The 22,967-nt window shown below is 50.1% G+C and overlaps 12 protein-coding genes across 12 annotated transcripts; 5 read left to right on the forward strand and 7 right to left on the reverse strand.

Moving 5' to 3' along the window:
* Positions 1-1,008: 1,008 nt before the first annotated feature.
* Positions 1,009-1,787, forward strand: BDR25DRAFT_109789 (uncharacterized protein). Its single transcript, XM_033683554.1, has one exon. It carries the CDS (start codon positions 1,205-1,207, stop codon positions 1,724-1,726), a length of 522 nt encoding a protein of 173 aa, XP_033551398.1. The 5' UTR covers positions 1,009-1,204; the 3' UTR covers positions 1,727-1,787.
* Positions 1,788-3,444: 1,657 nt separating this feature from the next.
* BDR25DRAFT_351087 (uncharacterized protein) lies at positions 3,445-4,543 on the reverse strand (the record flags this gene model as incomplete). Its single annotated transcript, XM_033694810.1, has 8 exons — positions 3,445-3,547; positions 3,588-3,665; positions 3,711-3,738; positions 3,781-3,962; positions 3,998-4,031; positions 4,085-4,264; positions 4,314-4,413; positions 4,490-4,543. The coding sequence occupies 8 exons, from the start codon at positions 4,541-4,543 to the stop codon at positions 3,445-3,447; spliced, it is 759 nt and encodes a 252-aa protein (XP_033551399.1).
* Positions 4,544-5,288: 745 nt separating this feature from the next.
* Positions 5,289-6,614, reverse strand: BDR25DRAFT_301262 (DUF1000-domain-containing protein). The gene is made up of 3 exons (XM_033689537.1): positions 6,503-6,614; positions 6,293-6,440; positions 5,289-6,228 (listed from the first exon to the last, which is right to left on the reverse strand). The coding sequence occupies exons 1-3, from the start codon at positions 6,579-6,581 to the stop codon at positions 5,448-5,450; spliced, it is 1,008 nt and encodes a 335-aa protein (XP_033551400.1). The 5' UTR covers positions 6,582-6,614; the 3' UTR covers positions 5,289-5,447.
* A 623-nt stretch (positions 6,615-7,237) lies between these two features.
* Positions 7,238-8,994, forward strand: BDR25DRAFT_215245 (uncharacterized protein; the record flags this gene model as incomplete). The annotated part of the gene is made up of 2 exons (XM_033684834.1): positions 7,238-7,374; positions 7,560-8,994. The coding sequence occupies 2 exons, from the start codon at positions 7,238-7,240 to the stop codon at positions 8,992-8,994; spliced, it is 1,572 nt and encodes a 523-aa protein (XP_033551401.1).
* A 497-nt stretch (positions 8,995-9,491) lies between these two features.
* On the reverse strand, positions 9,492-10,443 carry BDR25DRAFT_340362 (ribosomal protein L36e). The gene is made up of 5 exons (XM_033693496.1): positions 10,382-10,443; positions 10,296-10,325; positions 10,116-10,215; positions 9,886-9,967; positions 9,492-9,808 (listed from the first exon to the last, which is right to left on the reverse strand). Exons 1-5 carry the CDS (start codon positions 10,407-10,409, stop codon positions 9,728-9,730), a joined length of 321 nt encoding a protein of 106 aa, XP_033551402.1. The 5' UTR covers positions 10,410-10,443; the 3' UTR covers positions 9,492-9,727.
* A 330-nt stretch (positions 10,444-10,773) lies between these two features.
* Positions 10,774-11,910, reverse strand: BDR25DRAFT_279917 (uncharacterized protein). Its single transcript, XM_033687783.1, has 2 exons — positions 11,756-11,910; positions 10,774-11,703 (listed from the first exon to the last, which is right to left on the reverse strand). Exons 1-2 carry the CDS (start codon positions 11,844-11,846, stop codon positions 10,904-10,906), a joined length of 891 nt encoding a protein of 296 aa, XP_033551403.1. The 5' UTR covers positions 11,847-11,910; the 3' UTR covers positions 10,774-10,903.
* Positions 11,911-12,054: 144 nt separating this feature from the next.
* On the forward strand, positions 12,055-14,084 carry BDR25DRAFT_254808 (4-coumarate-CoA ligase-like protein). The gene is made up of 3 exons (XM_033686320.1): positions 12,055-12,299; positions 12,366-13,001; positions 13,118-14,084. Exons 1-3 carry the CDS (start codon positions 12,200-12,202, stop codon positions 14,041-14,043), a joined length of 1,662 nt encoding a protein of 553 aa, XP_033551404.1. The 5' UTR covers positions 12,055-12,199; the 3' UTR covers positions 14,044-14,084.
* Positions 14,085-14,264: 180 nt separating this feature from the next.
* On the reverse strand, positions 14,265-15,225 carry BDR25DRAFT_351093 (uncharacterized protein; the record flags this gene model as incomplete). Its single annotated transcript, XM_033694811.1, has 7 exons — positions 14,265-14,286; positions 14,345-14,381; positions 14,446-14,628; positions 14,665-14,690; positions 14,755-14,808; positions 14,869-15,116; positions 15,214-15,225. The coding sequence occupies 7 exons, from the start codon at positions 15,223-15,225 to the stop codon at positions 14,265-14,267; spliced, it is 582 nt and encodes a 193-aa protein (XP_033551405.1).
* A 799-nt stretch (positions 15,226-16,024) lies between these two features.
* Positions 16,025-16,767, forward strand: BDR25DRAFT_311034 (uncharacterized protein; the record flags this gene model as incomplete). The annotated part of the gene is made up of 2 exons (XM_033691204.1): positions 16,025-16,136; positions 16,169-16,767. 2 exons carry the CDS (start codon positions 16,025-16,027, stop codon positions 16,765-16,767), a joined length of 711 nt encoding a protein of 236 aa, XP_033551406.1.
* A 1,841-nt stretch (positions 16,768-18,608) lies between these two features.
* BDR25DRAFT_109965 (uncharacterized protein) lies at positions 18,609-19,273 on the reverse strand. Its single transcript, XM_033683556.1, has 4 exons — positions 19,158-19,273; positions 19,024-19,095; positions 18,867-18,937; positions 18,609-18,771 (listed from the first exon to the last, which is right to left on the reverse strand). The coding sequence occupies exons 1-4, from the start codon at positions 19,218-19,220 to the stop codon at positions 18,681-18,683; spliced, it is 297 nt and encodes a 98-aa protein (XP_033551407.1). The 5' UTR covers positions 19,221-19,273; the 3' UTR covers positions 18,609-18,680.
* Positions 19,274-20,011: 738 nt separating this feature from the next.
* BDR25DRAFT_214389 (C2 domain-containing protein) lies at positions 20,012-21,767 on the forward strand (the record flags this gene model as incomplete). The annotated part of the gene is made up of 2 exons (XM_033684792.1): positions 20,012-20,697; positions 20,744-21,767. 2 exons carry the CDS (start codon positions 20,012-20,014, stop codon positions 21,765-21,767), a joined length of 1,710 nt encoding a protein of 569 aa, XP_033551408.1.
* A 124-nt stretch (positions 21,768-21,891) lies between these two features.
* BDR25DRAFT_254814 (uncharacterized protein) lies at positions 21,892-22,797 on the reverse strand. Its single transcript, XM_033686321.1, has 2 exons — positions 22,519-22,797; positions 21,892-22,393 (listed from the first exon to the last, which is right to left on the reverse strand). The coding sequence occupies exons 1-2, from the start codon at positions 22,698-22,700 to the stop codon at positions 22,099-22,101; spliced, it is 477 nt and encodes a 158-aa protein (XP_033551409.1). The 5' UTR covers positions 22,701-22,797; the 3' UTR covers positions 21,892-22,098.
* Between the last annotated feature and the right edge of the window lie 170 nt (positions 22,798-22,967).

Raw genomic sequence — 22,967 nt, forward strand, 5'->3', positions numbered from 1 at the left:
TCAGCGAGAGTCGAGACAGCGATTAGGTCTGAAGAAGAAAAGATGACCAGGCACAAGAGGACGGGCGCACGGAATTGGTTAACTACCCTGTGTGGGAGGGGATTCGGGAAGTGTGCGAAGGCGCAGCAACGGACTGCACAAAGGCCAACCAGAGCAGACGACATGCATGCTGCAGCACCTAGCATCAATCCCCTGCGCGGACTCATGCACTGATTATTCTGCGACTTCGAGATGACTCGTGGGATTGCCGGCTGAGCTTAGGGCAGCAAGACGCGCGGCATTATTTTATGCTGCAGGATGCACTAATATTGGCCGCCAACTGCCTAGCCCGCCCTGGCCTGCACTGGCCTGCACTGGCCTGCACTGGCACAACGAGGTGGAGGGTCGCGAAATGAAGACCGGCACACCAGCGTCACAAGAGGCGTGCATCGCCGGCATAACTTGCATAGCGCGCGCACAGCGATGTCAGAGACTGGCTGGTGCTGCTGCTGCTCGCCCTCCTCCTCCAGCCCAAGCCTGCGCCGCGAGAACTGAGTGCTGCGGATTGCGACGAGCGCCTCTCCGTCGACGCCGATAGGATGCAGAATGGCCAACCATCAGACCCGCTGAGCGAGTGTGATGCCTGAAGTGTGCGAGCGTACGGATGTGAAAGGTGAGAGGGTGGTGGTGTTTCGTTCGACGAGGGCAGGAGCAGATGGGCGGCCAGACATGTTTCTCAACTCACCAATTCAGCCTGTGTCGCGCCAGGGACACTTCAGCCTATCCGCCCAATCGATAATGATATCTTGCCGTTGGACAGCACCCTGTTCCTAGCCTTGGCTGCGGGCCACGGCGCTGAGACCTGCTGCTGACCTCCATGTGGAATGTTTGAAACTTTTTTTCTGGCCACACAACGGGCGTGGATGGCCACTGAAGGTTGAAGAATGTCGACGCCACGGCGGCGACAGCGTCCAGTTCCACGAGAGACGCAAAAGCACCGAATCGCCAACGCAGGACACCAGTGCCACAAGCACAGAGGAAACGCTGGAGAGGACAACCGGACCTGAACGACCGCACAACTTTGCTGCTTGCTCGAGACTACGCTGCGCTCTTGGTGCTGGACGCGCCGTTATTCGCTAACACTTCAACCAGGCACCACGAAGAAGTTCCTGGCGTCGACTCGAGTATTGGCCGGACTAAAATAATAGATAAAATATTGGTGTGGATGACTGCGTCTAGTCCAGAATCCGCTTCTCATCCTTCCTTTCCGCGGACTGCTGCAGTTGGTGAGACTCAAAAGTGCGTTTCTTCTGCTCCCGCCTGCAGAAACAGACCACTGCTATCAGTCGCGCGACGCGTGCGGGAGTTAGAAAAAGCGCTGCTGAGGAGAGAACTGAGCCTGAGAGTCGTGAGGTGCATGTCGCTGCTGCAGGAACACATCCATGAAGACAAACGAGTGCCTGCCGTTGGGCCTGATTTGTCCGGCCAGCAGGAGACGCATCCGCTGCTGTCGCCTCAGTGGCCTTTTCAGACTTCTTCAGGCCCATCGTGTGGGGAACATGTCACGATTGACGGCTCTGCTCCCATGGTGCGACGAGGTTCGCGAACTGACCTGCAATTCGTCTCGTCGCCGTCGTTCGTGGAGGGTGACAGCGGCCCACGGTTGGCTACTGCTCTCGCCCTTGAAGCCAGCGTTTCAACCTTCTCAAATTCTTCTCAAACACTTTGCTTTGTTGACGACAGATAGGACGCGTGCAGATGAGGTGCAGGTTGCAAGGCAGTCTTTTTTTTTTTTTGCTGGCGTCTAGTGAACTGGTGGTGTGCCTCTCTATCGATAGACTCTGCAGTCAGCACGGTTCATTTCAACGTTTCCATCTTGATCCCATTCGGACCCAAGAATAATTGTGCACCCCAGACGTGGTTCGTATATCTCTTGTCAGCCTTCAATAACTTTTATCCCGTGATGCTCATGCAACAAGGCCCCTGTCCACTCTCGACTGAGCTGCTATTTTGGGCTCACTCGGCAAAATTATGCTGAGTTGCACGCCACTTCGCACTGCACATCGGGCGTCGGCGAAGCCGCTTCGGGCAAGGCGTCTCGCTGCTTTACCTTTCGAAATGAGTTATGCATGCCAGTACTGGACTGTTCGCCTCCAGCGAGAAACGGCGCTGGCGGGCTCGAGCGTGTCCAATGACCGCTACCAGGCATCCACTCAACCCCCACAGTGACGGTGCAGCACATTTTCAGTACAAAAAAAGGTCGCCTAATGCAGGAACACCGCAGGTACACAAATCAGAAACGCCCTCAACGACATCACGTCTTATCTCGAGAGCAAAAAATAAGAACAGGAATTCTATTTTTCAGCAAATACTCCTCGCTGCGTGGTATGGGCCTTCTAGAATATTCAGTATCAGCCGATTGAGTCCCTCCCCACCCACAGACTCACGCGCCATGGACGCCAGACCCTTGCCCGCGACTCAGAGGGATCCTGGCCCGGAATCCTGAACCTTTCCGCCTCCAAACTGTGTCTCCGCGCGGCGTCACCTTGCCAGAGAGCCGGTGCCGGGGAAGCAGGTGTGGCTTCCATAGCTTCCATTTCGTCAGAATGTTACTCCACCAGATCGACCTTATCATTTGACGAGAAGTGTCTTGATCTTCCACCGCTCCAGAAATTTGTCGAGAGTCGTTCCACGTCGGCGGGGCGTGGCTTTTGTCCCGCGTCTTCAAACTTCAGAAGCTACCGAAAACCTTGACTCGGAAGGCAAGCCGCCTGCAGACAGACATGAGAGTCAATTCTTCGACAATTCATGCGTGTCTCGCGTCCACCCAAGATAGAGGAAGTCTCAGCTTCTCAATTCGACATTCGGCTCCGCGCGGGACTCGTACCGAGACCCTAGCCTCGGCACGTGCACATCGTGAACTTTGATTGAAGGTGTTCGCGGCGGTCCACATCGAAAGACTCTCTACAGACCCACCTTCACGAGATATCTGGTCGACTTCCTGAGCAACAAGTGACCAGCATGTCTGACAGCAACGAAATTTTTGTCCAGCGGAGACTCCATGTCGACTGTAATTTAACAACTTTTGAGAGACAATGTCAAAGTGGTCGCCCAAGCTAAAGAGGAAAGGGCAAGGAAGCTCTTTCGCCACTTCAGGCAGCTGGGACTTTTGGTTCGTCTTGTTGGTTCCATTTGCTGGGGAGTTCTGGAACGGTTACTAGAAAATCCCGGCACCTTTTCGTTCAAACGAAATTCGATTCATGCTCCGTGGCGCTACTTGGGTGAACTTTCCCCCGGGACCCTAAGCACTAGCACCCGTGTGTCTGGTCCCTGGCTTCGTGATTCTCAATTGAGCAATTCCACGCTGTGACCTTCCCCACAGTTAAGGTGCTGCTTGGTGGCCATCGCGGGTGAGCTCAATGCGTCGGAATTGTTGAGCAAGGTCTTTCCCTCCATCACGTCCGTTTAACATCCTCGCCCAACGTCGTCATCGTCGCCAATCAGACATCTGTGGAATATGTGTCTCGCTGACCTCTGAGACGGTAAGTGGACCTCGGCGGGACCCGTTCTGGAGCCGTTAGTGGCAAAGTTAAAAAATTGCTCCAGACGCTCTCCTCAGCTGTCTTGGATTTGCGGCGTCATTCGGTTGAGACATTGAAGTTTGGAGGCACCGCCACATCAACTGACTAAATCGTCCCTTTCACTCCAAGACAGGGTCTCGACGAACGTACCGGTGCTCTGGTCTAGAGACGTTATGTACTCACGAAACATTGATCTTCTAGTAACATCAAGGAGCCCAACGCTCGGGCATATTGCTTGAACTCCTGCTCTCGAAATAACCCTCCCTCACGGTATGCTCACTGTCGGCCCGACCAACGAGATACGTGCATGAATATTTGAGGATGGTCGTGATTGAAACGTAGTGATTATGGGATTCGAGGATTATAGTTGTATCTTTTGTGTTTGCAGTTGTCCGAGGCCGTCTTTAGCCGGGTCGGCGAGACATGATGTTTATGACGCCAAATGGTGTTTCTGTCTATCAGTTTGTAGATCTTGCAACCATGAGTGTTAAGCTGATCATCGTAAAGGATAGATACACATCGACATCGTTGTCGGTTCGTCTCTGCAATTTGTAGCAACGCGTATTTGGACCCTTGCCAAATGAACGTGGGGTTCTGCTTAGGGTTTCCATTCACAAACAACTCCCATCGGTTCGACTGATATCCACCGAGATTACATGAAGGGGATGAAGCCCAAGAAATGACATCGAACGATGACGAGGCAGCTCGAAACCATCAATCGTCGAGCGCTGGAAACCTGTCTCGAGTCTTAACAATTGAGGTGTCTCGCAGCACTTGGCACCTGGGGGGCGAGTAGATTGAAAAGCGACAAATACCTCCATGAGATGATGCTCATACGAGACACGAAATCAATCTTGGCAAATCAACGATGAACGTTAAAGGAGACCCTACCTATCCACATAGGACGTTCGGTGGGTCTGTCAAGGGACTTCAGCGACGTCCCTTAGATGTCCCGTTCGCCACAGGTCCATGAAGAACCTCATCGCCCACACCGACAAACTTAACCGATGTATCAACCACAACAGAAACCCCATAAAATGTTCACAAGAGCGCGAAGCGAGAGAGAAAAATCACCAAGAATAGAAACCGCAACGGCTGTCAACCAGGATACTGAAACGAAGCTGAAACGGAAGATCGCAGGAGTGGAAGAATGGGAGAAGGTTCGACGTTCGCAAAGGACGCGTGGAGCACACGCGACTCTGCTGACTGGCCTCAGAAAGAATGTGAGTTGAGATCAGTCTTAGCATTGCCAAGTCATTCTCTTCCTATCATGTACAAAGTGTCTCATCGTGGGCCATGAAAGAAAGAGAGAAAGAAGAGCGGAAGCTTTTCTTGCCCAGAAGTTCGCAACTCGGTTAGCTTCCCTATTCCCGCCTAGCGGTTTTACGCAGATTTTCTGCGCAGGCGCGGTTACTAAGCACCTGGCCCGTGCGCAAAATTTTCACTTGAAAAACTTCGCGATCCTGGACTTTGACGAACTTCGTGCGGCGGTGGTCAACATATCCCGTGTTGCTTGTATGTGCTTTATCTATGCCTTCAACAAGTGTCGTTGACCCCCCAGAGCGAACATATTGCATCATCGATTGTATACACTTTGCGGGGACGTCTCATTTTCGTGGCGTTTCCGCTGGAACAAGGTCGAACATATTCTTGCGTGCCTAGATGAATGTACCAAGACATGAAGAAGGGAGCATGTCAGCAGAGGTTTATCGCGAGAGAAAAGGGATCTTCAAGAAGAATAAATTGGTCAATATTGTCGTGAAGAATCATTTGGGTGAGGTTGTTTCGGGGTCTATCCTGATGTTTCTGCTCCATCTACTCTCGCTGTCGTGAAGAGCAGAGGCCTATCAACCCAAGGGGTAGTCCAACCATAATCCATGTATATTGTCATGAGTCGTCTCCAATCTTCTCCAGCTTGCCGATCTCTCTCTTCTCCCCCGAGTCTCCGATGATCTTGATTCTATCAATGCGAGTCTTCTCTCCCTCCCCATCGCCATCGACCACGAACAAGACTAATGAGGTGACGTTCTGAAATTTGACGAAGCGGAGCTCTAGCTTGGCTGTCCCTGTGCTCTCATCCCAATCCGAGTGCTTCAGCTCGATCGTCTGAGTCGCGGGGATATCTTCTGCCTCCTCGAACCCAAGGTTGTGTTGGCGGTTCGTATACAGATGAATGGTCTTTGGGCGCATCGGAGCGTCTTCGTCGTCCTCAAGCTTCGGCGGACAGGACGTGATTTGGATTGTATGTATCTTGAGGGAAGACGTGAAGGGCATGTACAGCATGAGCTGTTCATCCACATCACTCTCAACCCAGTCTTTTTTCAATTCTGAACCAGCAGCCGCACCCTTCCCCTTCCCCATCGCAAGCGTTGTTGGCATGGTGGTCTCGAAGAGGGTCCGCACTCCCCCAAATTCGCTGTCCGAGTTCAGCAAGTCCAGACCGCGCACATCCACCTGATCAGTGACATCGTTGTAACCCCGAGGCAATCCCGCACCACGCCAGGGACCGCCCGCACTAGAGCTTGCCTTTCCAAAGCCGCCAGACAACGAGCCGTCTGATTCCGCCTCTACTGCCAGCTTTATGATTGCATTGGTGATCTGTTCTTGATTTGCACCACTAATCTTCTGCACATCCTGACCATTCTTGAAGATTATGACCGTAGGCAAACTACACCAAATATATGTTAGCTTCAAATCCTTAAAAGGAGCGTATTTCACAAGGCGGAACCGACTCAGTGATGCCGTAGCTCTGCGCAAGCTGTGACTGCTCCTGGATGTTGACTTTCGAAAAGGTAACCTTGTTTGGGCGGGACAGCCGGTTTGCGACTTGGTCGTAATGGGGGGCTATAGCTTTGCATGCGGCATCCGTGTCGTTATAGACTGTGTTGGACGAAGCGGGTCAGTAAGGACCGATCAGTATGTATCAACGAGAGGAATCTTACAATTAACCACCACAACGCGCGATGAGGACAACAAGGAGCTCAACTGGGCCGGCGACGATATCTGGACGGGACCCGCCATGGTGCTGGTGGTGAAGGAGGGGGAGCGTTCAAGCTTCAAGGAGTTCGCGTTGGTGGGGGTGGGGGCGCGTCAGCGAGGATCGCTGACTGACGTCCCTCGTCCCGCTGCCAGGCACCGACGAGGACACGCATCGAACAGAAGCTTCCAGAGCAACCTAGCATCCGCGGGAAAAGCACGAAGACGCTGATTACTAGCTGGAGGAGGCAAGTGTAGTTTTGTAGGTACATTGTGCCAAGAGAAAACTCTCTGCAGGGGTCACTAACCAGAGAATCCTCCTCAGTATATCGTATCGTTCTAACTATCTCTCCACACTACACTTCTCGGGCCGACAAGTACACAGTCGTTTGCAACAAGTGACTCTGGGGGCAGTTTGTCCCAAGCGCCAGGTCAGCTTCAGCTCCGCTCCAGACCGTCTACGGCCTTACAGTTCACCACAGCCTAACCCTCCAGGTAATGGCAGATCAGAGCAACATATACATTAGTAGTTCCGAAGCCAAGATCCTTCATATTATCAACCTCATCCTAGTCCTCGAGCGCTGCGACTCCACGCGAAGGAAACACAGTTGGGATTGTCTCTACTCCCACACCATCCTTGTCGCCCACGCCCCGGTCGCCATCCTCGCCTCGTACGGACTATACAGGCTCTTCCGTCCAGCATGAGTTCCCATGTTGTTGTTGTCAACGCGGCGGCGAAGACGGTCAAGATCCCGACTACGCCGGTCAAGTATCTCACTGAAGTACGGGATGAGGCTTGCAAGAAGTTCAATGTTGGCGCTGATCAGTTTACCTTGAAGTGAGTAAACTCTCCAACCAGGAGACATGTGGCGCCACATTACAAGATACGGCAGCTGTTTAGACAATATAATTCAACCCTTGAGGACTGTCGCTACCAATTTTCAGTGGTGTAGATTGCACTATGCCACTTCTCTCATTCTTAGCTACTCTGACATGTGCAGGAACAATACTGACAATTCCCAGATACAACAATAAACCCATCTCCCTCTCCCAACAAATTCGGCTTGCCAACCTCCCCCAGGGCGCTCGTCTGGAACTCGTTCAGTCCTCACGCTCTCCCTCCGTAATATCAGTAGCCTTGCAACTCCCAGCAACAGAAAAGAATGTCCGCTTGACACAGAAATTCGCCAGTAATACCTCATTATGGGAAATGCTACGACACTTCGAGAGCGGTGAAGGTACTAACCACAACTTCACGCAGCGCGGCGTTCCTGAGATGGACCCGAACGGAAAATCTGGCTCTGGTAGATTGAATTATGAGATGCCTGTGATTACGGTTATGCCGGGTCATCGCGAGCAGTCGAGCTTTGTAGGATTGCAACAGACGTTGAGCCAACTAGGATTCGATAGCGGATCTGCGCTCTTGCGACTTAATTTCAAGAACAGCGGCACCCCACTCGAAGAGGCTATGGCGGAGATATCACAGTACTTTAAGAGCGCGGATTCTGCCCCAAGCAGTGCCCACGCGGAGAGCTCGGCGCAAGCTACTTCATTACCGGGTCCGAGTACTGCTGCACCTGAACCCTCAGAGACAGTTGCTGGAGTACCTGCCAAGAGCAAACAGCCTGACCTAGAACCCATGGAAGTCGACTCAACGCCCGCCCCAGAGCCATCTCAAGATCCCCTCTCCCCCCCACCCGGCGCGGCGGAAAACATACCCCCATCATTACCTAGTCCTCCCGCTGCCTCCTCATCCCACGCTGTGCACCCAACTCTAAACCGCAACATCCAAATCTTCTCCGCCCCCACCTCCTCCACTCCCCAAGCCGCCCGTCGCGGATTCAACGAAAGCGACTACGAGCCCACCATTGAGCACGCAAAGGCGCACCAAGCAGCACTCCAAGCCCGAACCCGCAACCAGCGCCTCCTCTCCGATAAAGAGCTCGAAGAACAAGAAGCCTTACGCCTCGAAAAAGTCAACGCCGTCGCTCAAAAAGGAGGTTCCTTACGCATCCGCCTGCCAGATCAAACCATGATCCAAATGGATATCAGCAAGCAAGACACAGCGGAAATGCTCTACAGCTTCGTCTCCAGCTTCCTCGCTTACAAAGACCCGTTTCAGTTGAAATATGTGGGACCCAAGGGTGGCCAGGTTGGAATAGACTGCGACCATAAGCGGCTGATCCAAGACCTGCGGTTTTCGGGAAGGGAGGTATTAACGTTTGTTTGGGATGAGAGGGCTAGTAATGAGGCAAGGTTGTCGCGGAAGACATTGAGCGAAGAGTGGCAGGATAAGGCGAAGGTTCTAAAGGTCGAGGAACTGGTTGTAGAGAGCAGGTCTGAGCCGGTGAGCCAGAGCAAGACCGAGGGGAAGAAGAGGCTTGGTGGCGGAGGAGGTGGTGCGGATAAGGAGAGTAAGTTGAAGAGCCTGCTCAATAAGGGGCTTTTCAAACGATAGATTAGATAGATGGGCCATGGGCCATGGAGAGAGCAGCGGTCATGAATGCCTTGGCATGGTTCGCAAACCGCATAATGGGTTCATGAGACATGTGGTAACACAGCGAGCACGGGTAGGTCTTCGAAGGCTATGGCACACAGTCGTAGCTAGGCATAATGTCTGGATTTGGAATTCTCCCTTGGCATGTTTCTAGGACGAGGCTTGCATCGTAGTTCCAATGCACCATTTACTGGGGATTAGCTTTACTTATCCATGATCTATTCCATGCAACCTCTCGAGAATACCTCCATATCAAAGCTGAGTCCAAGTGTCAACTTGTGAGGTACCATGTCTTGTTACAGAATCAATGTCTCGCGCTGATTTGTAATTCAGGTTCAACTGTGACGGTGTGGCAGTCAAGTCCATGAACATAACGGAACAATGCATTCGACATCTATCCGAGTTTCCTAACTGATGGAATCACATCACATACATACGCGCATCACAGGAATCTCGCTGGCGTGAACCGACTTCATTCACATTTTCATGACCGTAAATGACATTGTGCATGGTATCCGTCCCCCATCCCTCATCCTCAGAAGACCCAACCATTTGCATGCCTGCACTTCAGAAACATGCCATTTGTTTTTGTGAATGTGATACTCTATCAATTGCCGTCGTAGACAGAGACCAAACACCCAGACCAGAGAGAGAAGAGGAAAACGACCCCCAGCGCCCGGTTGTTGTGGTTGATTTAGTGACCGGCTCGCCTTGACTCAGCAATGATCTTGGTCATCTCGTCAACCTTCCTCTTCGCACGACCGAAGGTACCGAGCTGTGGGATGTCAGTGGATGTTGTAGTACAGGTGATGCAATAGGGATGTGGATATAGGTAAAGAAGATTCAACATACTCGCTTCTTTGCAAGACGACGGGCACGCTTATCCTTGGAGTTTCGAAGCAATTCAATGACACGCTTTTCGTATGGTGCAAGTCTAGTAACAGCCTAATGTTAGCAAACTACTCAATCTCGCAAGCACCATTGGAATATCCAGCAGTGCAGCTTCTAGCAACGGATGTATGATATCCGCACGTTAGAAACCTGCATCTGCATGGAATCCAACCTGTAAGTGGCTAACGCACCCAGCAACCTCGCGAGTGATCTCCCTCACGAACGCCGTGCGCTTTGACAAGAAACCTTTCCTCCGCGAGATCTTGGGAGCCGGTTGCCTCGGGGTGACCTCTGTTCATCCACTGCAATTAGCGATCCATCACTGCAATATTCGTGCCGCGTTGGAGGGGTGGGAGGGAACGTGAACGTACTGTGGCCGGCATTGAGGCCAAGGGCGAGGCCTGCGGTCATGTCAGTATATATCGCATGCATATTTCGAGATAGAGAGAGTATTTACCAGAGCGCTGCTTCACTTCCTTAGGCATGGTGGCGGTCGTGTTTGTCGTTGAAGTAAAGAAGCTAGAGATTTCGATAATTTGGGCTCGGCGGCTCGCCTGCCAGTGTGGGCGCGCCAAGACCCGCTAGCCGAGATTGGGGTACATCACGTGACAGAGACACCCACTTGCAGGTATGCATGTACGGCTTATGTCGAGTACATGCTACATTTAAGGCCTTGCCATGTAGTCGTATAGCGAGTTGATGAATCATAAGAGTCTGAAGATCCCTCAATTCCAGGTTAACTTGTTAGCAACACGAACTATGGAACCATTCCAGGGATGCCGAATGCCATGTTTGCGACCCACATTTCGAGGTCTCTAATGAATTCATAGAATGTCTATATCAGGCTTCCTCTACTCAGCCATATTCATTGCCTGATCCATCATAAAGCCGACATGGTGGTTAAGACACTAGATCGCCCTCATCACCATAAACGTGAATTTCCAAATACATTCTCCAGTTCTTGACCTTCATGGAAAGGCTATAGCTTAGTATCCGGCTTCCTCCGCTCGGCTAAATTCCTTGCTGCATCCACTACAAAGCCGACATGGTGGCTGAGACACACCAGATCGCCCTCAGCATCATGAATATGAACTTCCAAATCCATCCTCCCGTTCTTGATCTTCTTCAGCTGCACTCGTAAAGCTAGCCACTTGACCCCTTCTGGAGGCAGAACTTTCTTGATGTCCAGGTTTAGTAGTAACGTTGGGTACCAGAAAGGTCCCTGGCTTTGGTCTCTGTACGACTCGATAATCTGTGGAAACATATCGGCAACAAACCCGAGACTGGTATTTGTGAAGTTAGACCCGTCTGTGAAACACAGCCATTCGTCTGCCAGACTCTTCATAGCTTGTCCTTTCCGCGGAAAATGCCACTGCACTCTTGCCGAAGCTTTCCTGAACTTTGGAAACGGAATTTCTTGTCTACTCCAATTCTCATCCTTGTCCTCTTGCAGCTTTTCCAGGTCTACTGGAGGAGGTGGTGGTCGTAGTGAATACCCTGTATCGAATGTGAGGCCTTCCTCGGTATCCATGTTTGAGTTGGTTACATAGGCGATGACCTCCTCCCTCCCTTCCTGGGACATGCGCACATGTACAATGGATGTTTGCCTTCCAAGCTTGACCTCATCGATTTTGAATATTGCTAGCCCGATTTGAGTTCTCCGCAGGAATTCGACGTGGAGAGCGATCGTATGCGGTTGGTTCTGCTTTGCTAGTGCAGTGCTGAAATGCGTAAACACAACCTGCAGTATGCATCCCGTTACATAGCCGCCGTTCGGAACTGTACAATATTAGCTTAGCCTTCTCCATTTATAAGACACGTAATTGCTTACCAGTTCCGATGGTCCAGTCGTCCAATAAATTGCAGGAGTATGTTTTGGAGTCCACTTTCTCGACAGTGGTAGCTTTCTCCCAGAAAGACATGATAGCTTCTATCAATCCCGCAAGATCGGTAGGTTCTGCATGTATTGACAAGCTACATAGTAAGTAGTTGCAATCGAGAATCAGATTGGCGGAAGTTGACCTCGGAAGGCGGTCGGCTTTGATATTAACACTAGTTCTAAAACAGCAAGTGCCTCGGTCAACACCCTGGCCCGCATCATCACTCCGCATCCATCCTTTTGTTCCCTAGGCAAGCCGCTAGGAGAACTCCACACGGCTTGCGATGACTGCAATATGGCTTTCATATTCTTTCCTTCTTCTTTCCTTCTTCTCCTTTCATAGTATAGATAGAATCGTATTGTCTCGCATCCCTTTCTCTCCCTCCTTCATTCAAGATGCCATCTGAATCCCAGTATCCACCGATTGACATTCCCAACACAGACGTATGGGGTTTCTTATTTGAGAGGAAAGATAGGCCATACCCAGATGACAAAGGTCAGTAAGATTCGAAATCCACCTGTTGCCTGTCCAGACAGAATGCTTTGGTAACATTTAAAACAGTGATCTACCAGGATCCTTACACAAATCGCTCATACACATATGCTCAAGTCAAGAACAGCGCGGCCGACTTCGGCAAGGGACTGAAGGCTCTGTGGGACTGGCAAAAAGGCGATGTGCTCGCACTGTATACCCCGAACTGCATTGACACGCCTGCGATCACGTGGGGATGCCACTGGGCCGGAGGTATTTTGAGTCCAGCGAATCCAGGTTATACTGTCGATGAATTAGCTTTCCAGCTCAAAGACTCTGGCGCAAAAGCCATAGTGACACAATTACCATTTATAAAGACAGCAAGAGAGGCAGCGACCAAATCGGGCATCCCAGATAACCGGATTATTATCATTGGAGACCAACGCGATCCGAATGGAAGAGTAAAGCACTTTACGAGCATTCGGAATATTTCAGGTACCGCAAGATATCGAAGGACAAAAGCTAAGCCGGAAGATGACCTGGCTTTCTTGGTGTACTCATCTGGGACCACGGGACATCCGAAGGGAGTTATGCTGACGCATCGAAATATTGTTTCCAATGTTTTGATGCTTCGGGCAGGAGAGGCGGGACATCTTGGTTGGAGCAACGGCCCAAATGGAGAAGGGGATAAGCTGCTAGCCTTTCTTCCATTCTTTCACATCTACGGTAGGTGTTTTAATCTACTCCCAATTTCTAATTCACAGTTCCCCCATATTACCCTACCCCAGACATTCTTCCCCCCTGCTTTCAAACTCGAATTAAAACCAACTAACAAGAGCTAGGCCTCACTTGTCTCATCCACCAAAGTCTCTACTCGGGCCTCCAACTCGTTGTAATGCCCAAATTCGACCTCGAAGACTTCTGTCGCTTCATCCAAGATTACAAAATCACCTTCTCGTACGTCGTCCCTCCTGTCGTACTCATGCTATCAAAACACCCCGTTGTCTCCAAATACGACCTCAGTTCCATCCGAATGATGAACAGCGGCGCCGCCCCTTTGACACGAGAACTCGTCATATCACTTCACAACCGCCTCAAGATCCCAATAAAACAAGGCTACGGGCTCTCGGAAACAAGCCCTACGACGCATACCCAGCCATGGGAGGACTGGAATAAGACAATAGGGGCTGTGGGAACATTGCTGCCAAATCAAACCGCGAAGTATATGAGTCCGGATGGGAAGGAAGTGCCAGTCGGCGAGACAGGCGAACTATGGATCAAGGGTCCCAACGTCTTCAAGGGATATTTGAACAACCCTGAGATGACGGCACAAGCGCTTACGGAGGATGGGTATTTCAAGACGGGGGATGTTGGGTATCAGGACAAAGATGGCCACTTTTACATCACGGATCGGGTCAAGGAACTCATCAAGTACAAAGGTTTCCAGGTTCCACCTGCGGAGCTCGAAGGGATTCTTGTCGCTCACCCAAGCGTGAACGATGTCGCTGTTATTGGTATCTACAACGAAGAGCAAGCTACCGAAGTTCCGCGCGCATATGTTGTTCCGGCGGGAGGGTTAGGCAAAGGAAACAAGGAGGCAGATGAGATTGTGGAATGGTTGAATAGTAGGGTGGCAAGTCATAAAAAGTTGAGAGGGGGGGTGAGGTTTGTGGAGGCGATTCCAAAGAGCGTGAGCGGTAAGATTTTAAGGAGGTTATTAAAGGTCAAAGCGGCGGAGGAGGATAAGGCGAAGAAAGCGAAATTGTAGACTACTTAGTATCGAAACTCTCCTGAAGCTAACGAGATTTTAATTGATCCCATAGATTATATACTCCAGCAAGATTAAATTAAAATTTTGATGGAAGCTCCAGACCTGGAGACTGTAGCAATTCGATTAAAGCTATAATTCAGGCGCAATGGAACTAGGCATGTTCTTGTAACAATATTTATGAAGCAATTTTTTTTAGCGCACAGTTAATGCATGTACCATTAAGCAAGCGAATGTGCCGCCCTTCGGGTGGTTTTTTATTTTTTATTTTAGGTTTCTGAACACCGCTTACTAGCTTCACGGAAGGGGTGATTGAAGCATTTTTGCGTTGATAGTACCTCATACATGTACATGATTTCTTTTAGAATACTAAGAAGTGTGGGGGATACTTACTAATTTCACAAAAGGCGGTCTTTGGATCTTGGGAGATGCCAGTGTACACAAGTATTCCTAGAAGAGTTGAGGGAGAATTATGCTGATTGCGCATCGAGGAAGAACATGATCCCCTTTTAGAATCTGGAGCAAAATGTAATATCTTTGCTGGCTTCGTAGGCTGAGTCCTTTGGATTCTAAGATATTTTTCTGCTCACAAGGAGGTTTATAGGTGCTAAAAGAGGATACGTAAGGGATCAATGCGTTGATGGTGCCTCGAGAATTATAAATGCTCTTTATAAAACCTAAACAGGTCATGAGAGGTTTACTAATTTTCACCCCAAGGCCTTAATCATCCAATGAATGCCATTGTATCCAAGCAATTCATGGGAACTGAACACTCGTTCACTCGCGAGCATTGCATCTATGATCCCCTTATACTTTATGTGCTACCACATTTGAGCTACTGGGAGTGGGAGCCACTTGTAAGGTTCGTAGATGAGGTCTGTGACATCCCAAGTCCGATTGTGTTGCAATATCAGATTTGAAGGATCTAGAAGTGGATGCTTGAGGGGCTGTTGGGCTGCAAACACCTCGGCAATCTGAAGGCTAACTTCTCGGAATGTGTTTGAGGGCGCTGGCTCCTTGCCAAGTCCAGAAGCTGAAGGTTTGGTATCCTGTTTGCTCTGACAGTTTGCGGGCTGGTTTCCAGGAGACAGACATAAAGGTACGTCAGGTATTGTTAGGTAAACCTCACGTTATATAAGGAGTTACGTGCCTAGCAAATAACCTAGCAACGAGCTGAGACATTAACTGCTGTTCTAGGGCTGCAACAAGAGAACCCTTGGGCCATTTGCAGGCTAAGTACCCGTATTGAATACTCTCTGTACAGGTATTGTAGGATGAGAATTAATCTTTATATTGGCTACTATTCCGTGTGCCTTCAGCCCATTTTGGAAAGATATCGAATCGGCAAAATTATAGAAACACCCAAGATACTACTCTCTATTCTGAACACGTCGCAAGAAGGCTTGAAGCGCACTTGCAGGAGAGATATTCGCACTAGTTTCATAATTGGTAGATACGTTAGAGACTTAGTGTATAGTTGTTCCTGCTAACTCCTAGCTATTCGAGAATATAGAGGAAAAAGCTAAAGACTTGGGAGAGAAGCCAGAAACATATCGGCGCGGTAGCTCTAGTTCTGTGGTCCTTCTAAGAGAGCTAATAGTATACTATTATTTGTCAAGACACTTACTAACCCCTTACAGGACGTTTTTCAGTAGCGTATTATATACATACTAACTTCAAACCCTAGCTCAACCACTGCATGAATTAAGAAAGCAAAGATTCTAGGAGAAAGCTAGCAAGATGCCGAAACTGTGTTTCTGGTTCCATAAACCTACCAAGAGAGCTGATGGTACACTATGCTCAGTTAAGATACTTACAGATTCCTTTGCTAGAGATTCCTAAGGAGCTTATGGTAGAGTTGGGACCTCTAGTTTACAGCCGAATCAGGACATGGATCAAGAAGGCAAATATTCGGAGCAAGACGCCGGCGGGACGCCACGGCTGTATTCATTATTCGGAAAGTCTATCTAAACCTCCTACGATGAGCTCTTCCCCCATCCTCTCTCTCTTAACATTCCCTCTCCAACTCCTGCAATACTGGCTAGAAGACGTCGTCTACGACTACATATGTGGCGCGCACTGTGATGACGTTGGTAGGGGTCAGGCTGGCTAGGTACAGCGAAAGAGCTCCAACCGAATCGAAACCCCGCCGACCTGACCCCACCAAGCGGAGTGCAGCTGGCCGAATCCTGGATTCTCCATTGGGACGGTGGGAGCCAGGCACAGCGTTACCCACTGGATCGGGGGGGGGATCTAGGGCCTTTAGTGAAGAATGTGATGTTGGCATCGCGAAAGGTCGCTATGGCCAAGAGGTTGGCGACTGGGAGCAATCTTGGCCTCTCCATGAGGACCGCACCTGGCGGTGCTCTATCTTGCGGTCGGGTACCACCGTCTTGGACAATGCTGCCCCCATCTACACCTGCGAAGCTCCCGGTGCGGAAGTGTTTGTTCACCATCTGGGCTAGCTCGAACTGGATCTTAGTGATCATCATCGGTGGAAAGCCGTTAAATATAGCATTAATTTCAACTCCAAGTAGGCCAGGAGCGAGTGGAAGGACCCTGAACGGCGGATTTGGGCCACTCTCTGTATTGTACTGGTTCGCCGCGTTGATCGTCGCCCAGCCCAGAAACAGGAAGGGATTTAGGAACTCAGGCGGCGGGAAGGGAGATTTGGAAGGTCCCATCTTGATGTGCCGGGAGGACATTATAGCTATGAGGTATTAGACTGGCTCTGGCGATAACCATAAATCGGATTGGACTTCCTCAAAGCTCACAGATAAGTTGAAGGAGGCCAGCAGCAAGAAGTCAGGTAACTCCGTCGGTGTCAAGACAGTGATGTGGACAAAGAAAAGAGTTAGACGACAGCGCCAACGCCGAGCTCAAGTGGTTTGGGCAATACAAGTTGTCAGAATGCGAAGAAACAAGGCAAAGACCGCACTGTAGCCGAGAGTGAAAAAGGTACGGTAATGAACAAGGCGACGGCCTCAATATCGAAAGAATTGTGAAGTGAGACGGAAGCAGCAAGGCGGAATCGGGGAACTGTGAGAGGCGAAGAAACAAGTCAAATGGCCGCACCGTTGTTAAATAAGTTAGGTATAAAGGGGACCCGTGACAATGTTGGTAGGGAGACAGCTGTAAGGTGAGGTCGAAGCGGAAAGGTGGCACTGGCAGGCTGTGAGACGATGAAGAAATACGCCAGATGACCGCCTTTCCGTCAAGGAATTGAGATAGGCAAGGAAAAGAGGCAGATGACTGCGTTAATTCGAGCAGCGCTTTGGAGCGAGGCTGAGGAGACAAGGTAGGAGCGGTCAGATGTGAGTTGGTGAAGAAAATAAGTCAGATGACCACACCTACGCCGAGAGGGTGAGGTATGAAAGGAAACACTTGACGCAACGGAGATTTTGTTTATTCAAAAGGGTAGGCGGAGGGAATTTCTCGATGGATCCCTTCACCAACTGCCACCACAGGCAACGAGCGCCCCGCTATTGTGGCAGGCTACCACTCCCTCAGGAACTGTTCGAAAAGCTGCGCAAGTATGTCCTATACAAGGAGTTCAATCTCAATTCTTTCTGCCTTCGGGTGTCTTGTCACCGAGCAACGATACAGAGAAGATTGACATGACCGCTGCACTAAGGATGACACGCTGAACTGAAGAGAAGCAACTATATGTTGCACTTTTTGGACCAGGGCTCAATTCATAGTGGCAGAAGATAGTAGAGGCTTTAGGCATTCCTTTTTGCCCCAAGGACTTAATTGCCAATCTACAAGGAGGCAACTTCCCCCAGTAGGAAGGGCTTGTGACCAAGGGATAACTTGATACAAAGATATATAATTAAACCTAGGATATTCAAGGACATTTTAGAGCTTCCCATGCTCTGAATCTATGTGGAAAGGGAAAGGAAGAGCATTTGAGGCACTCGAAATAGAAAAGCTAATTCAGGAGCACTGCGTGCAAACTCGTACCGAACTTTAGCAATTGATGACCCTGATAATTAGAGAGAGCCCTAATAACGTAGAGAAAGTGACGAGAACAAATGTGCACACATACACCACAACTATCACGCTCCTCTTACAGTACATCTGGGATGCCGCCATCTCGAAGCCACCTTTCCCTACTCCGCACGACGGAGCTCGATCTCGGTGTCCTCCCAGTGCTTGACCCTTCGACGACTTCTGCTTCAGCCCGTACACCTGCATTTACATCTGGAGTGGACGAGATAAATACTACTGGATCCGTTCCAAGGTGAACGAAGACTTCGCCGCAATCTCCCTCAAGAACGCCAAGGCTGACATAAGACAATACATCGCCGTCCTCTTCCTTTGCAATTTCTTTAAAGATTGTGTTGACGCCGCGTTCAGTATCTAAGGGAAAAAGAATATCAAAACATCTACGGGAGGGACTTTTGCTAAGTTGGCATATGAGGGCCTTGCATGATATAGTCCAGGAGCAATTTGTTCAAGGGTGGGAGGTGCGATCAACGGGACAAGGTGGGGAAGACGAATTCAAAGAGGATTATATTCCGGTACCTGTTCCAGTCGGCCGCAAAGGCTTGGGGGCAGGTCCGGTTTGATAAAGACAATTTCTAGGCAATTAGCCGGAAGAACACAGACGCGAGTGGAGACATGGGAAGGTGGAGCTAGAGGAGGGAAGGCGGAGGAACCGCGGGAGATGGATCCTCGCTATTGGTGGCGGTAGATTTTGGTATGCCTTTGGGGAGTTGTAAGAAACTGGCAAGGGGGTTAGCAGTGGGGCCTAAAGACTAATTGGAGTGGAGGATGACAATGGCAGAGTTTACGGGTTGACAGATAGAGATAGAGATGACCTTTGCGCGGAGATGAGCATGATTGTAACAGTATTTAGTATCCAGCAACGAGTGATCCGCGCCTTTAATTGCTATATGGATTGTCAATTATGTACCTACCTTATAGCCTGTGATAGGTTTGAAAAGGAGGGCACCTCCTATAGTCTATTGACCGTACATTGGGAGCATTGGGGGAACAGGATATAGCGGAACCTCTACTTGCTAGATCTACACGAAGGAAATCGAGACACTGTTTCAAGCCTTAAGTTACTCTCTCCAAGCTGTTCTATGCTTTTGGAATGGTGATCTCACTGTTGGACATGTTTGACACAAGCAAGCAGAAAGGAGGACTGAGTGTTGTAGATAGGGGCTCATCTACTTATTGGGCTGTTTAGAAGTTAGGATTTGGGGTGGAACTTGGGCACAGGAACGAATGATGGCGAAGTTGAAGAGTTGAAGTGCGGGCAGAAGTAACCCCTGGTTCGAAAAACATTGTGTGACATTGTCTCGGCGTCTGAAACAGGCTTAGTGATGACGTCGGGCTGCACAGTTGTGCCGGGGTCTCACAGAAACAGCAAATGCTCAATCGTGTTTTCAAGACGGCAATTGAGATGGAGAACAGCCAGGAAAATTCAATGGCCGAATGGCCTGACAGACACAGCAACGGAGGCCATTGTCCACCCTTAGTTCGCCAACGACGAGTCCTCTGGCGTTCTTGACTTCATTGCTTGTTTTCACACTGTCCCAATGGACTGGAGGCTTAGCAAAGCTTAGCATTTATTAGCTTGGGACCCTTGGAGATCTTCGGTTCAGCTGCCTTGATTCTCGCCCGCCTTATCCCCAGCCTCCCAACTGTCGCTGTGCCTTTCGTATGTCGCGGCCTGTCGGCAACGCTCTAGCACTGGTTGGATGTAGCCGAACCATTGTTCAGCCATTTTGCGTTGCGCGTTTTCATTTCCGGCTCTCGCCTTTTAAGTGCAGCTTGCACCACCGCGATCAGCCCAAGCTTCAACTCATTCCCCTGGACTCAACATCTTCCAATAATGTCTGAGGAGAAAGAGCACCAAGAAGCTCCGGCTATCAATGGCAACACACCTTATGTCGCGACCAAGACGGAGGGCAGCAGCGATCAGGCTCAACCTTCAGAGAAGCCACAAAAGCAACGAATGGAATCGGGGAAACAAAAGGGCCCAGCTGGCGGATTCGACAGCACCCCCATACCCCGAGCGCCGCCTGGCTACACAGTCAAGATCACCTTCCATCGCGCGACGAACCTCCCAGTCGCAGACATTAATACGATCTCCTCCGATCCCTACATCCTCGCGCAGGTAGATACGGGTCTCGTGATGCGACATAAGGAAGACCCCCCGCTGGTATTGCGAACAAAGACAATTCGCCAGAACACAAATCCAGAATGGGAGACAGAGTGGGTATTGGCTAATATCCCATCCTCGGGGTTCAAAATGAAGTGCCGCATCTACGACGAAGACCCTGCCGATCACGATGACCGTCTTGGCAATGTTCACGTCGATGTCGGCCCGATAAATGAGAATTGGCCTGGGATAAAAGATCAAGAGTACCCGGTGAAGAAGCGGATGGGAAGCAAGCGTGCATATTTGCTGCGCAGTTTGGCTGTCTGCTTTGGAAAGGTCGAGCACATGAACGGCCATCTGTGGGTTAGTGTTGAGGTGCTCGGGAAGACCCAGGACGAGAATGGTGGGCGTGCATACACAATTGGTCCTCAATACTGGATACGACATTACTCGCCGCTGCTGGGACGGATCTTGGGACAAAAGACGCCCGGCGAGAACGAGAGTTCGGGGACTGGCAAACCCGGGGCTTCGAAATACAAGTATGTTCTCACTAGCAGCTTACTCGCAGACCCTAACAACATGTAGTTTCCAAGCGAACCAAATGCAGCTCCGCGGGCCGGTTCCCGATGCCATGTACCACCGCTATGTTGAATTCAAGCCTTTCGTAAAGGCAATGTTTACATCTAAGGGCGTCAGGGGCTACATTCTATCGAAAGCGCTACACCACCAGCATGCGCGCGTTTACAACTTCGATTCCAATACTGAATACGAGGTGTTCCAGGAGCCGTGCAGAGAGTTCACACAGAAGTTCCTCGATCTAGTGCATCATGATCAAGGTGGGCGCATATTTACTTACGTCCTAACCCTCGACTCCCTCTTTCGCTTTACGGAAACCGGTAAAGAATTCGGTATCGACATGTTGTCGAAACACACCATGCATAGCGACGTATCCACGTACATAGCGTTTTCTGGTGAATTCTTCATCCGGCGTCTTAAACATAAATATCGCGAGCCACCCGAGGAGGGCGGTCACAACAAAGCGCATCCTCCAGACGAGATCTCTGACGGTCCTCCAAACGACGAGCCGAAGAAAGACCCAGGGTACTATGAGCTAGTGATCGACAATGACTCCGGCACGTACAGGCCGAACGCCAAGCTTCTCCCGGAGCTAAAAACCTTCTTTGAACATAACTTCCCGGGTCTCCATGTCATCACTCTAGATTGCCAAGCGGATGAGGAGAAAATGGGCGAGATGAAGGAGCAGCAGCGCGAGCGGAAGAAGAAGGAGGGTGATCATATTGTCTACACACAGATATCCCGCACGAGCTCAATGAGTAGTAGTGACGTTGAGGAGTTAGACCGTATGGAGCAGGCTGGTCAGATGTCGGAGCGACACCTCAGACACACAATAAAGAGAGAGGCAGGTGCGAAGATAGATGCAGCAAAGTTCCATTTGAAAGATTATAAACCCAGTAAAAATCGCGAGGGATGGAGAGGTTCAAAACACCAGCCTGGGCAGGATGATGAGGCTGTTAAGACGGCGAGGGAAAACCATGAACAAGCGGGAGAGGCTTCAACTTCTAAAGAGAAGAAGGAGGATTCAAGGTAGTATATCTAGAGAGGTTCTTTTTCTCTTCAATGTCTAGTTTTCATTTAGTGCGTTTATTTTGCGGGCTTTCTTGGAAGATTTGTTTGGGCGAGCATTGTGTAGCAGATGAACAAGTTTGGCTTGACTTGGACTTTCTTTGGACATTTCCTTCTCTGCGATACCCGCGATTTCATTGGCAATGCGCATCACTTGCATCTTTCCTCCGGCTACCTACAAGCCCAGTCTTAATGCGTAGCTTCGCTTCACAGCGTCTCTTTAATCCCATCACACTGTATCAAATAAATACAAATAAACCCAATCCCCTCACTCCCACAAGCGAGCAACTAGCGCTTCAATACTCACTCATAATTTTCTCATCACCGATCCGTCCTGAGAATAACACCGTCCTCCTCTTGATGCGCCAAATCCCGCTGGCGCCTTGCACACCCTCGTAGTCGCCGTCTTTCGCATCGAAACAAACAAGCTCGTCGACATAGCGGCCGTATGCGGAGAGCACTTTGCCTTGATGGGGCCCCTGACCTAGATGATTGCCGATGAAGTAGGTGACTGCGTTTGCCGTCTTGCCGTCTTGGCCGAATATAATTGTTTGGGTAGTTAGGTCGTGATGTGTGCGAATTGGGCCTAGCCTATATATATCCATTATTAGGGGATGCTGGTGAACGTCTAACTAACGTGATGTGCGTGTGACTTTGTTTCAATTGGAAGCCGCCAGGGGCAGGGTAGGGACAGATAGGGCCAGGTTGAGGTTTACCTTTTTATAATAGCATCTCTAACAGTATCCACGCCCTTCATGTCAGTGTTGAAGGGATAGTTTGCGACAACGCCGGGCACAAAGACTTTGTCGAGCAGGTCGAAGATCTTGGTGTCCAGCGCTTCGCAGTAGCGCGAGAGGACGTTGCGGATTGCGAGGTGGTCGTGCATGTTGACTGCCATTTTAAAGGTGGAATGGACTACACGCAGGGAAGAGGGAGAGGGTGCCTTGAAGGAATTCGGCCTTGGAAGATCAGATGGGTTTCTGAGTAGTGAGTAGTATAGAGTAATAGAGCGTGATGCAAGGTGCGGAGTTGATCGGAACCCCATGACCGACGTGTGACGGAATTGGACGCGGATACGATGACCTCTCCACAGGAGGTTTCCCTCCATATGCCACAGCACGATTTACTTTCAGGGTTGGCTTCCACATCCTAGATTGTAAGAGGT

This window comes from Lindgomyces ingoldianus (genome assembly GCF_010093535.1).
Source record: "Lindgomyces ingoldianus strain ATCC 200398 unplaced genomic scaffold BDR25scaffold_6, whole genome shotgun sequence".
In the NCBI taxonomy this organism is placed as follows: Eukaryota; Fungi; Ascomycota; class Dothideomycetes; order Pleosporales; family Lindgomycetaceae; genus Lindgomyces; species Lindgomyces ingoldianus.

What these genes read in the sequence shown, in the direction of transcription:
- BDR25DRAFT_109789 (XM_033683554.1), top strand. Translation starts at nt 1,205, where the DNA reads ATGACTGCGTCTAGTCCAGAATCCGCTTCTCATCCTTCCTTTCCGCGG.
- BDR25DRAFT_254808 (XM_033686320.1), top strand. Translation starts at nt 12,200, where the DNA reads ATGCCATCTGAATCCCAGTATCCACCGATTGACATTCCCAACACAGAC. An exon ending in GCCATACCCAGATGACAAAG is followed by an intron (nt 12,300 to 12,365) that starts GTCAGTAAGATT and finishes CATTTAAAACAG; the next exon opens with TGATCTACCAGGATCCTTAC. An exon ending in TCCATTCTTTCACATCTACG is followed by an intron (nt 13,002 to 13,117) that starts GTAGGTGTTTTA and finishes AACAAGAGCTAG; the next exon opens with GCCTCACTTGTCTCATCCAC.
- BDR25DRAFT_279917 (XM_033687783.1), bottom strand. Translation starts at nt 11,846, where the DNA reads ATGTCTTTCTGGGAGAAAGCTACCACTGTCGAGAAAGTGGACTCCAAA. An exon ending in CGACTGGACCATCGGAACTG is followed by an intron (nt 11,704 to 11,755) that starts GTAAGCAATTAC and finishes AATATTGTACAG; the next exon opens with TTCCGAACGGCGGCTATGTA.
- BDR25DRAFT_109965 (XM_033683556.1), bottom strand. Translation starts at nt 19,220, where the DNA reads ATGAGCCCCTATCTACAACACTCAGTCCTCCTTTCTGCTTGCTTGTGT. An exon ending in GTTCCCCCAATGCTCCCAAT is followed by an intron (nt 18,938 to 19,023) that starts GTACGGTCAATA and finishes CAATCCATATAG; the next exon opens with CAATTAAAGGCGCGGATCAC. An exon ending in ATGCTCATCTCCGCGCAAAG is followed by an intron (nt 18,772 to 18,866) that starts GTCATCTCTATC and finishes CCCCCTTGCCAG; the next exon opens with TTTCTTACAACTCCCCAAAG.
- BDR25DRAFT_340362 (XM_033693496.1), bottom strand. Translation starts at nt 10,409, where the DNA reads ATGCCTAAGGAAGTGAAGCAGCGCTCTG. An exon ending in TGGCCTCAATGCCGGCCACA is followed by an intron (nt 10,216 to 10,295) that starts GTACGTTCACGT and finishes GTGGATGAACAG; the next exon opens with AGGTCACCCCGAGGCAACCG. An exon ending in ATCACTCGCGAGGTTGCTGG is followed by an intron (nt 9,968 to 10,115) that starts GTGCGTTAGCCA and finishes GGCTGTTACTAG; the next exon opens with ACTTGCACCATACGAAAAGC.
- BDR25DRAFT_254814 (XM_033686321.1), bottom strand. Translation starts at nt 22,700, where the DNA reads ATGGCAGTCAACATGCACGACCACCTCGCAATCCGCAACGTCCTCTCG. An exon ending in AGAGATGCTATTATAAAAAG is followed by an intron (nt 22,394 to 22,518) that starts GTAAACCTCAAC and finishes GGATATATATAG; the next exon opens with GCTAGGCCCAATTCGCACAC.
- BDR25DRAFT_301262 (XM_033689537.1), bottom strand. Translation starts at nt 6,581, where the DNA reads ATGGCGGGTCCCGTCCAGATATCGTCGCCGGCCCAGTTGAGCTCCTTG. An exon ending in GCGCGTTGTGGTGGTTAATT is followed by an intron (nt 6,441 to 6,502) that starts GTAAGATTCCTC and finishes CGTCCAACACAG; the next exon opens with TCTATAACGACACGGATGCC. An exon ending in CAGAGCTACGGCATCACTGA is followed by an intron (nt 6,229 to 6,292) that starts GTCGGTTCCGCC and finishes TATTTGGTGTAG; the next exon opens with TTTGCCTACGGTCATAATCT.